A 12,758-nucleotide genomic window follows, 5' to 3' on the forward strand; every position below is an offset into this window, starting at 1 on the left:
GGTAATTTTTTATTATTATAGTAGTAGGTAGTTTTTATTTTAGGGCGTCTGGATGGGATTCATGGTAGGCGCTGGCTGTCTCTCCAGAGTGATGGGACCCATTTTTGTAACTTACATCTACGAAGAATACGGAACAGTTTGGACTTTCGGATTTACCACCGTCATGATGATTGTGTGCCAAATATGGCTACTGTGGATTCAGAAAAGTCTAAATCCCGATTTAAAAAAAGACGAAGCAACAACCGATCAAGAACTTCAAGAAACTTCTAAATTTGCGTCCGTCGATCTAGAAGTAGAAAACGGAATACAAAGAAATTGTGATAATGTACAATGAATAGTACAAAACATTTTAAAGATGTTGGCAGTACGATATATATGCTGGTGTCCAGTGACTGAAAATTTTTTATAAATATTTTTATAAACAAATTTTAACTTTTTTGTGTCATACATTTTATTATTTTAATAAAAGAGTACTAACTTTTTTATTTTTTACACCACTTTAATATACCATCCTATTATGGGTCCCCTGAGATGACGTTGACTTTGCTAAGTAACAAGACATTTACTCAACACACACACACACTCTACACATTACATATAGGTATCAGATTGGAAAAATCCACTCTGCCATGCCAATGGCCATTAGTTGTCGAGTCATTAACCTAAATACAGTAGACTCTCTCTATAAAGAACACGGTTATTACGAGGTTTCGCCTATAACGAGGTACACTAGATGTTCCTTGAAATTCCTATTGAACTACAATACCTATATAACGTGGCATTTTTTTGGTTATAACGAGGAAAAATGAAATCGAAGAATATGTCACCACATGTAATAAACTTCTTCTTTCTTGTTTATCTATCGACCGATATTGAATATTGTAGGAAATTTACAATTTACGATGGCCAAGTTTGATTGTTGAGGTCAAACATCGACACCCAATAAACTACGTAAGAGGCATCAAAATATTTCAGTGGTGGTGGTATGCACAATATTATTGTTGTCTAAAGTAACGGTATCCGCTTATAACAGGGTAATTAGTCGGCAATTCCAGTTCTCGTTATAGAGGGAGTCTACTGTAAAAAATAATTTGTTTAGCAATTTCCTCTCTTGATACCGAGGGTATGTCTTTAGAACGCAACGATAGCATCACAGCTCGCAAATGCTTCAAACTTGGTTGTTTCTACATGTCCAAATCTCACAATATAACTGGTTGCATATATTTAAGAGCCCGTGCAGATTGCAGACTTTTTAGTCGGCTAATCAGTACAGAGAGGTATGCAGATGCGCAGATTACACCGATGCATACCTCTCTGTACTGATTAAGAAGCCGACTAAAAAGTCTGCAGTCTGCGCGGGCTCTAAGGGTTCGTTTGATCAGATTTTTATATCTGGATGAAGTCCAAAGGTAGGTCAATCACTTCCTCTTCTTGAAACTTATAAGTTGTTTTGGTGGTGGTTACTGGTATTTTAACAAATACTGTCCACATTGGAGCGCTGTTTCTTCTGCAAATATTAGTGTTAGAGAAGGAAGTAACTAGTTACGTATCCATACATGGGTGCTCCGTGCTCCATGTAGCTGCTCAAATGGATGCAGCATGCGCTCCCCTACATATAAACCGCAAACCGGCTGAATCGAAGAGGATGAGCGGCGAGCACCAACGTATCCACTATGTGGAGCTGCTACATAGCACGGAGCATCCACGTTTGGATACGTGTACCTCACGGGCGCCCATTTAAAAATTTTTAGGGGGGGCCAAACGTGAAGATGTTGCACATTACATTGTTTGGATAACCATATATAGTTTAAGGCACCCGAAAAGCTAGGGGGGCCACGGCCCCCACCTGCCCATGGTTATGGGCGCCCATGGTGTACCTTAATATGAAAATAACATGAATCTTAAATAATTTTTATTAAAAATCAGAAATTTTTATTCACCAATTTATTTTCGTCAAATAAATTGTAGTGAGAGATTGAGAATATGTTTAACGAATGATCCGGCTGATCTAAGTTGAAAATAATCTCTTCTACTTGCAGCGTTTCCAGTCCATCGAAAATAATGTCCATTTTCATCATCCTGCAGCCGTTCATCATCTGTTCTCTGTATAACGTATATACTATATTATCACAGATAGTCTAAAATTATTATATTTATAATAGTCTATGTACTAGTTAGATGATCTAAGATTCATCAAGTTGATAGAATTATAATTACTTTTGATTTTCTTTACCTTTAGATATACCTAGTTATAAGATCTAACCTGTTTAAGAATTTATCTATTGTTTTTGTACAAGTTAATGAAGTTTTCCCGTAAATAACTAAATGCACGTCGCGGCGGTTGAAACGTTCGGTGAAATCGCCGTGTAATGTGAAAAGTTACCATGGAATTGCTCGAGCCACCATTGGAATGCCATCGTGCGTTCTAGCGACCGTACGATCCACTTCTTAGTGTGTGAAACTGCGGTAAGCTTTAAATGTGGTCGTTGTTTCCAGGTACATGGGAATTTTAATGTCAGTGGGTGCAGTAGTGGCAATCATGACGTTTGCCTCCATTGCTCTATTGTCTCGGTAGATTTTCCGAAATCAAAAACATGATATGGTTCGGCTTCTTCCTGATGGTGCTAGGTCGCTTTAGCATGATCCCTTTCTCAGGAGATACGCCCAAAATATACGATTCTAACTTCAAATTGGAATTGGCTAGCTACTGTGATACAATCTTTAAAAACAAATCATCAGGACTTAAGGTAACCAGAATACAAGAGACGTTGAGTTCTTTCGGAGTGTACTTAGAGGTTAACGCGAGAAACGAAAGCGCAGTAAGGAACATGACGTTAAATTGTGGAGAAGCCGTAGTGGGATGTCCCAGCAATCAAAAATGGTGTAGTTATACGCCGGCGATGGGTTTGGCCCAATTCATTTTGGGGTACATGTTTACGTCTTTCGGTTATCCTATTGCTGTTACGTTGCTGCAGACAATATTTTCTAAATTATTAGGATCCAAACCTCAGGTAAGGTAAAATAATTCGTAGTTTGTAGAAAATTTGTTTGAAAATTAGACAATAGACCAAAAAGGCATAAGATGCATTGAAAAACTTGTACTGGTGTCAAACGGCACAATTAAAAATAGACAATTCTATATCCAAACCCATACATATAAAAAGGAGTGTTCGATAGGGATGTGTGCTTTGTCCTCTTTTATTTAATTTTTATTCGGAAGCCATATTTCAAGAGTCTTTGGAAGATGCAGAGATAGGAATCGAAGTGAATGGAGTATTGATCAACAACATACGATATGCTGATGATGGTGTCTTAATTTGTGACAGCATAGTCTATCTTCAACAACTTGTCACTATAATCGGAGAATACAGGACAATACCAAGTCCATTGAAAGAGTGAGCAAATTTAAATACCTGGGAACGTAACTTTTTGAAGACTGGGCATCGTACAAATAAGTAAAATGTCGCATTGAGCAAGCTCGACAAGTTTTCTTTTAAAAGTCTGGAATGTACTGACCTGCTCAGAGTTCGATTTTCAACTGAGACTAAGGTTTACTAAGTGCTACGTATGGTCGGTGCTGCTATATGGCATAAAGGGCTGAACACTCAAAACGAGGGATATAAACAGATTAAAAGCATTCGAAATGTGGCTTTATCGCCGTATCCAAAAGATATCATGGACTGCGAAAGTCACAAATGCAGATGTTTTCGAAACCATCAAGAAAAGGAAAAGGGCGTATCTGGGTCACATCATGCGAAACGAAAAATACCAGTTGCTTCAACTTACAATCAAGGGGCAAATTGAAGGCAAGAGAGGAATAGGACGCAATAAAATGCCCTTGCTTCGAAATATAAGGCAATCGACAGTGATTAACGACATAGAATCTCTATTGCAAGAAACAGAGAGTTCATGGAAAATATGATCGCTAACATCCATTAGTGGATTTGCATCTGAAGAAGAAAATTTATAACGTCTCAAAGGACAATTTAAAAAAAAAAGAATGTGTGTGTACTTTGTACGCACGTAAGAAGTTATACTTCTACTACATATTATGTGATTTTAAGACAATACCAAAAATTTTAAGAAATAAAAGAATAAAACGCACACAAACACATTAAAAAATGCCACAAAGAAAAAATTATTTCTGATAATAATGTTGGCAAAAATTTTAAATACGCATTTTCTGAAGAAAAAAAATATATAACAAATATACTTACAATCATAAAATGCATAAAAAAATAAAAACTTGCATCGGGAATCGAACCCGTGAATTTCGGGACGCTTTGATTCGTAATCGAAGCCTAGACTCACTCGTCCAATTCCACATTATTTGTCATGTGGAAAAATAGGGTAACTGAACGTTTTACAGTTTGACAGTTGTTTTGAATATAATTAAATTATGTAGTTTAAATTTTGTGGAAGAAAATATTAAAATATAACAAAACAGTAAGAAAACAATATATTAGATGAGGATTGGTAGAACTTTTGTTGGTAATCAAATTAAGTATGTAAATCAAAGCATTACATACCTACTAGATAAATAAATCTACGCCAAAAAATCATAATTTAAAAATAAAAATCGGACCTAATTTGGGATTTCTCTCTAAAATCCCCATTCTTGAGAAAATAAATATATGTATTCCAACCTAATCCAAATGTATAATTACAATACGATTATAATAAAAACTACTTACCAAATTAGAATGAGTTTTCCTTGTCCAAAATAGTCCAAAAGTCCAAAAATGTAGGTATATGAAAACTATTTAAAAAGGCAGTATAACTATTAACTAACTTTGTTTCTTTTCCCACAAATTTCAAAACGCAACAACCATAAATAATCAAACTACGTACAGCTGTGCCACAGCCGCCATATTGAATAATTTTTGACATGTCATTTGAACATCCAATCAGAACAAAGTTATAATGCGCATGCGCCGGGATCATAGGTTTTAACATATAAAAATTCACCCTCATATCGCCGGTAAAGAAGTATAACTTCAAAAAGCTAATCATTTTGATTTACGCCGCCGTATCTTCTTCCTAGAATATTAGTGTCAGAGAAGGACGTATTGTAGAATGAAAATCAACATGAATCTTAAATAATTTTTATTAAAAACTCAGAAATTTTTATTCACCAATTGGTTTTCGTCAAATAAACTATGGTGAGAGAATGAAAATATGTTTAACGACTGATCCAAGTTTAAAAGTTCCCCTTCTACGTACAGCGAGTCTTCTTCTTTCAGTTTTTTGAAAATGATTTCGATTTTGTGGGTATCTAAATTGTATTTTTCAAACGAGTAGATATAGCCGTTTAAAGTATGTTGTTTGTACAACGTATATAGTATATTATCACAGACAGTCTCTTCTAATTCGTCGTATTTAACAGTGGAAATGGTTTTTACGGAAATGACTTCCAATCCATCTCGGACCATCTTCATTTCTAATATTTCTTTGCCTAAAACAAAAATAATAGGAAACAACAAACCATGGAACGAGCAATCCTGAACATTAGCCTTCAGATCAGGAGTTCAAAAGAGCTACGACGCTTAAATGAAACTGGGCAGGGCACTTAGCTAGAACACATGATGTTAAAAATGTTACTCCACATCCTACTAGACTGAAAACACTGGGAACATTCTCTGGTTACACCGCTGAGGCTTCTAAAATTTGCAAGCCATAACTGATGCTGATGCTGAGACTAAAGAAGATGAGGGAATTTTACCATTTATAATCACCGCGCTGAGCAGATGGGACGTGAATTATAAATTGTAAAATTCCTCATCTTCAGAGAATGTTCCCATTGTTTTCAGTCTGGTAGGATGTGGAGTAACATTCTTGGTGTTATTTTATGTGCTATTACAGCGTTTCCCAACCGGTGGGTCGCGGCGTGGTTCTTACAGTAGCTAAGTGGCGTTCAGAGTACGGAATAGCATATCATTATGGGTGAGGGATGGGTCGGGAATATGAAAAAACATCAGAAGGTGGGTCGCCAGACATAAAAGGTTGGGAACTACTGTACTACCCAAGTAGCAATTTGTCGACGCGACAACGTTGTCTACCGCGTGGCAACGTTTTGTTACAACGTTGTTATTGCCTAGAAGACGACCCAATTCTGCACTAATTTGGTGGACGATTTTTGAGTTGTCTTGACGTTGCCTAGGCAACCTTAAGCGTTGCATAAGACAACTGAAGCGACTATAAAAAGTGCCTGCGTGCAATGGTTACTCAAAGAGTCGGACTGGTTATGTTTTTTTACCTATATAAAAAGGAAACTATTTTGACATCATATCAGGTATTTAAATTTATATAAATACATAAATAAGGACTTAAGCAAAATTACCTGATGTGAAATTTATAAACGCATCTCAGATTACCGTCAAATATGGGTATTCCACCTTTAAAAAACACACGCGCTCATTTTTTATCACCTTTTTAACAAAAAATATGTAAATTTAAAAAATCTAATTTTAATATAAAAGCCAGAATTTATGTTGAAGATGTTTTGTATAAATTTAATGTATTGATGGTGCTTTTAAAGGTATTAGAAAATGCCTGCATTTTTTATATTTTGTGTTTTTATTTTCTTTACATCCCAAAAAAACCAAAATGGTGCATTAAACAACATTACCAATATTACTTAAAATATACCTTATTACCAACCATACGACGGATGAGACAACCGAGAAGTCCAATCGCCGACCAAACACGGCCTGGACCGACTATCCCAACCACTTTAGAACGCACCCTCTTATTGGGTGACAGAGGTCATGTGACCAGTGCAATGAAGTGCATCATTCTCCTTAACAGCGTTGCCACATTTAGTAGATATCTACTGTTTTGGTATATTTTTGATATTATTTAAAAAATTCTAGTAGGCAATGTTTTTTATTAGATGTTTGGTATATTTCAATATTTTGTTATCACTAAAATAAAATTTGCTTTTTAATAGTACTCACCCCATTTCTAAATTAATTTTCAGACATTTTGTTACAATTTCCCAATGTCATTACCGAAAATAAGATTCAGGACGTAGATGATGATAATAGATGGACAGAGAAATGACACTGGCAAATACCAGATCTAAATAAGGAAATCTTCATATAATTGGTTTGGAGAATTTTCAAAATGATTGTAACGCTCGGTTTCATAATCAGTTAAAGTGGATTTTAAATTTTAAGTAAGTTGGTACCTACCTTTATCACAATTCATATATGGGTAAATGTCAACTTTAAAGTGAACTTTACTTAATGTTTACTTTAAGTTGATTATGAAACCGGGCGATTTTGACAGGTAACCGTTAACACAGATTTTACTGTATTTACAGGGCCTAAAAAGAATCTACTGATTTCTATTGATTTTTTGAAAGCTAAACTACTATCCGCTGCAAGATAATTCGGATGGAATTCAGACAAAATATGTACAAAAAGTACATATTTTGTCGGAGTTTCAGCCAAATTATCTTGCAACGGATATAGTACTGAAAGAGTAAGAACTGGCCTGGCAACCCTGTCTAGCAAAGCTAATACAAAGATTTAAGCTTATCAAATCTACTGATAAAACAATGGACAATGGAGAAACCAGCTAATAAAAAACAAATAAACAGGCTGTTTAATAAATCGAAAATTTCCAGCAAAATAAAATATAAAATAATAAGAAAAAAGTAAGGTTATAAAGTAAATTATTTTTTTGCTCCTCAAGTTGCCGTAAACGTGTCACACATCTATAGAACTATACGTAAAGGCCCTGGGGTCGTGAGAGACAACTACCTAATCGGCCAGAAAACCCATGGGCGTAAATTAGTTTAGCATTATAACGTTTTTAAGTAGTTGCGATTGTTGAAAAAACTTAACTGTGATATGTAGTTGTCACAATAGTAATAACTTAGTTGCCCATATAACTAAAGATACTACTTAACGTTGTAACATCGTAATGTCAGTCGGGTTAGGGGTCGTTGGCCGAAACAACTGAAAGTCCACTGTGGCAACGTTATATACAGTGCATTTGTTTGTACTGACAACCAATGCGTCGAAAAATTGCTACTTGGGTATTAGATTGAAAACTTGGTCTTTTGCTAGCAGTTGCCGCTAGGGCATCCCTGCCATTTTGTTCGTTGCAATCCGTGACTGCACGCCGGGGTTTGTTTTGGTTGGATCAGAGAGAGCAGCAGCTGTGCCTCCTGATGAGAGACTAATAAGTTTCGAAACCGGTAGAGGTGCTTGCTGCACTCTCTGATTGAACTAGAATAAGATGCGGCTGTAGTTTCGTGTTGCAACGAAATTGAAAATAGTTATTCAGTTTTCATTATAAACTACTTTATTATATCTTACCTTTTACATATAGTCGATCCTTATATGCAAAAAGTGAAAACTTCCCGGACTCAGTCTGCATATTTTTTATATCGTGATCAAGTGTGGGCGGGAAAACCAAGGGTAAAATCGTCCAGCCACTATTCTCGTCGAAAAAATATGCACATTTCTTATTTACACTAAAGATTAGAAATTTATCTAAATAATTACAGCATTTATACGATCTCCCAAATACGTTTTGGGGAAACTGGTATTGTTTGCTCCATTCGTCTGTTTTGTAGTCGTACCAAAAAACGTTTGATTGGATTATACGAAATTGACCAATACCTCCTACAAATAAAAAATATGTTAGCAAAATAGTAGTTGTGGATAATACATGGCTAAAGTCAGTCAAATGGGGTCGAAAAGAAAGCCACCAGGGCCATAACCTACATTCCGTGCAGTGTAGATGTCTACACGTCTACACGTAGCTGTCTACTGTAGATATCTATTCACGAAGGCGATATTAGCTTTTGTTGGCATTCTATGCACGATCGACAACGTTTCGGGAAGTCTCGGCAATATACTAGTCAAGCGAAAAACATATACGGAAATCTGGTGTCATTTAGTATTTGATGTTTAACACAGTCAAAAAAGCTGTTACAGCGTTGCCACTTTTTATGTAGGAAATATATTGCATGTTTAGCTAAAATCTACAAAACCAAAAACTAAAATAGATTAAAATTGTATTAACTTATTTGTATATAGGGTGATTCCATTTCAAATCACTCAATTTTGGAGCAAAAAAATTTTGGATCTCCGATTTGTCTAAAAATTGGTATATAGCTTCTGCGGGACGTAAAAATAAGATATTTAATGTCAAAAAATCTGCTTATTTTTTCTCAAAATGTTATTTTATGCGATTTTACAATGATTTGGTGTTTATTTAAACAAATTTGCATTTTCTGTCGCAAAGTATCAATTAAAAACATAATATTTTAATAGAAGGGACTCAAAAATGTCATTATATGGCATTATAACAAGTTACTTTGATTCAAAACAAGTTTTTGATCAAATTTTATAGTGTAGAAAACGTTAATGCATTTTTCTCCATTCCCAAAATACATCATAATGGATTTGGCTGAAAATTTGCCCACAGATAGCCAAAATATAGAACTTCAAGTGGTGAGAAGGATTTGAATTATATTACAATACCAAAAAAGTTACAAAAATAAATTGTAATAATTGTAAAATACGATTTATTTGGAACAATTTCAATACAATTTTTGCCGAAAAGTTAAAAATGGCGGAGATATTGAGCAAAACAAGTTCTCCTTTAAAATCAAGATGGCGGCTAACGTAACGGAAGAATTCATTCCTGATTTTAAATTTAGGCTACTATTGACTCCCCTAAAGATTAGAAAAATTAAATTTTGGGTAGCTCGGAATGCAAGGTCAAATGCTATCCCGACTGGACTAATATACTTTTGAGTCTGATATTACTGCATGTAACTTTTTTGGTATTGTAATATAATTCAAATCCTTCTAACCACTTAAAGTCCTATGTTTTGGCTATCTGTTGGCAAATTTTCTGCCAAATCGATGATGATGTATTTTGGGAATGGAGGAAAATGTAAAAAACGGTATTTTAACGTTTTTTACACTATAAAATTTTATCAAAAACTTGTTTTGAATCAAAGTAACTTGTTATAATGACATTTTTGAGTCCCTTCTATTAAAATATTATGTTTTCCATTGATACTTTACGATAGAAAATCCAAATTTGTTTAAATAAAATAAACACCAAATCACTGTAAAATAGCACAGAATAACATTTTGAGAAAAAAAGAAGAAGCTTTTTTTTTACCTTAAATATCTTATTTTTACGTCCCGCAGAAGCTACATACTAATTTTCAGACAAATCGGAGATCCAAAATTTTTTGTCTGAGTGATTTGACATAGAATGTACCATAATTTAGGAACAGCTAACTTAACTAGAAATTAATATATTGTGAATGTTTGTAAAAAAAACAAACTTTTTTACATTTTAACTGGGAAACAAAATGACTTAGGTACTTGTATTTAATTTTTATCAGTTTCATATTTAATATTTTTATATAATATTTTGTCATCCATTGATTTTAACATCTGCATGTCTGGATCAAATTTGGAACAATTCCCAACCTCATTCATACCTTCTTTGGCAAATAATCTTAAAACACATTTTTATTCAAAAGTTTATTGCGATCATCAGTTTTAATACGGTTAAAAACGGAAAAAATATTTTGAATTTTACATTAGAGACGGGTAAACGCAGCATTTTTTGCAAAGTTACATTGTTTAGATATTCTAGTTTTCCTTCGTTAGCTTTTAATAGCCTCACCGAATGCCAGAACTCTTTAATATTATCAGTAGTAATTGCAAAAGAGCTCTAAAATTCTATATTAATTTTAGAGATCGAGTGCAATTTGTTACGATTATTTCATGAATAAAACTGTTCAAACCAAAATGTTATTGTAATTTATTTATGTAAGTACAGATTAGTACAATTAAACACACAGTTGTTATAAATATTTGACGGTTGAAAGTCATCACTTTTATAATTTTTAAAACATTAATTGTCACTAATGTCATTGAATGTATTTTTTCATAGCAACGAAGGGCATCTGACGTAATATACTTGACGACGGGAAATTATCAAAAATTATCGGGTATAATATCACAAGAGAGAGAGAATAAATTGACAATAATGCGACAGTTTTTCGAAAATTTGTTGTCTGGCAATAGACACGAGAGTCCGCAGGTCTCGAGTGGCTATTACCCAATGACAACAAATTTGAGTAAAAATGAAGCATTATTTTCTAGTTTATTCTTACTGTCATGTGATATTCGTAAGATTATTTTTTAATACATATATTATGGATATTTTCTTAAATGTGACAGTTGTCAAAACTAGTTAACTGGTTGCCATTAAACAGAAACAATCTACTTAAAAAAATTCTATCGGTAATTTTGTACAGTAGATAATTCTCAGTATAATTTTAATCTGATTGGACAGAATTAAACACGTGATCAAATATCTTACTATACGATTGGAAGTTAAAATCATTAAAAAATAATCAGTTTAATTTGTATTTCTGTAGCTTTCTATTGGTCAGAATCTCCTATGAATGAAATAATCCGAAATAATACTTGCACTGCTGCTTGAAACAAACAGGTTTTGTATGTATACCCAGACTCCAGTTTCATTTCTCTGAATTCATTATCTACGTACTACGTCCTGAATCTTATTTTTGGTAATGACATTAGAATATGGTATTTTTAGTTTACGGAACAGTCTCCCAACGGAAATTATAAATTCTCCATCTATAAATGCTTTCAAAAACCAACTAGACAGTTATTTGTTTGTAAACTGATCAGTGTTGTGCACAATCTACTAGTCTATAGTTTATTTGCGAAACTATTTTTTTGTAATGTAGGTACTATTTCATTTTTTCTTGCAAATGGGCTTATGGGTCTTCATGGCCCCAGCCCTTATTTCTATGTAATAATAATAAAATGTAATAAGTAACTGAAAATTTTGACATTTTCTTATCTATAGCTAAGATATAGCTATAGCCTCTTCATTTATTACCTCTTCGAGCTGTGAGTGTCGAATCGTTTTGGACTAAAGCGGGTATAAAATTTTCGACCATTTGACGTACTTTAGCCTAATACATCTATGTTATGGTACACTAACCTGAAACAAACACCTTAGATCCTACTATACACGTTTCAAAATGTCTTCTAGGAAAAGGCATCCTCGATTTCGTTCTCCACATGTCTTTGATCGAATCGTATACCCAGAAAGTATAATTCCATTCCCCTTTACCAAGCACATATTCTCCACCAAACAAAAATATATACTCTTTATATCCTCTCAGTCTAAAACCTTCTAATCTTTTAAAAATATTTATGAATCCTCGAAATATATCAAGTTTCCGATCTAAAATGATAAAATCTTAAACTGATTAGGTCTATATGTCTATACAGTATATATTCGAGGAAATGAAGCTGAAAAAATGGCAAAACCTCGCAATTTTTTCGTCCAGCATAGATTTGTACAAAAATTTGGGACTAAGCTGATTACACCCTCTAGTTCATTTTCTATATTGAGCCGTGTACGCTTTTGGTTTTTTAAGGGTGAAAACTACCCCTAATTGTAAAAAATTACATAATGATTGTTTTATGCTTTAAGATATACTATCATAATATTTCAACCCTTAAAACCACCCTTGTTGGAGCTATATATAAAAAATTTACTTATCCTAAAAGAATAATTTCGGCTTGCATCGATTTACATAAAAATTTGGGATTAGGATCATCTCACCCTGTACTTCATATTCTGTATCATGCTTAAGGGCGTTGATTCTTTTTAGGAGGGTAAACTACCCCTTATTGTCAAAAATTATATAAAAACATTGTAAACTTTAA

At 33.8% G+C, this 12,758-nt stretch overlaps 2 protein-coding genes across 6 annotated transcripts in view; one reads left to right on the top strand and one right to left on the bottom strand.

Moving 5' to 3' along the window:
* LOC126888402 (major facilitator superfamily domain-containing protein 8) overlaps positions 1-481 on the top strand; it is a 30,179-nt gene extending 29,698 nt beyond the window's left edge. The window contains exon 6 of the mRNA XM_050656641.1: positions 44-481. Coding sequence (XP_050512598.1) covers positions 44-334 — 291 coding nt within the window. The 3' untranslated portion in view covers positions 335-481. The remainder of the gene's footprint in view (positions 1-43) is intronic.
* Positions 482-5,089: 4,608 nt separating this feature from the next.
* Positions 5,090-12,758, bottom strand: part of LOC126888403 (uncharacterized) — a 59,815-nt gene continuing 52,146 nt past the window's right edge. For all 5 annotated transcript variants that reach the window (XM_050656646.1, XM_050656644.1, XM_050656643.1 and 2 more), the window contains 3 exons: positions 12,025-12,270; positions 8,328-8,636; positions 5,090-5,455 (listed from right to left, as the gene is read on the bottom strand). In XM_050656646.1, the coding sequence (XP_050512603.1) occupies positions 5,118-5,455; positions 8,328-8,636; positions 12,025-12,270 (893 nt within the window). In that variant the 3' untranslated portion in view covers positions 5,090-5,117. The remainder of the gene's footprint in view (positions 5,456-8,327; positions 8,637-12,024; positions 12,271-12,758) is intronic.

Source organism: Diabrotica virgifera, chromosome 7 (genome assembly GCF_917563875.1).
Source record: "Diabrotica virgifera virgifera chromosome 7, PGI_DIABVI_V3a".
Taxonomy (NCBI): domain Eukaryota; kingdom Metazoa; phylum Arthropoda; class Insecta; order Coleoptera; family Chrysomelidae; genus Diabrotica; species Diabrotica virgifera.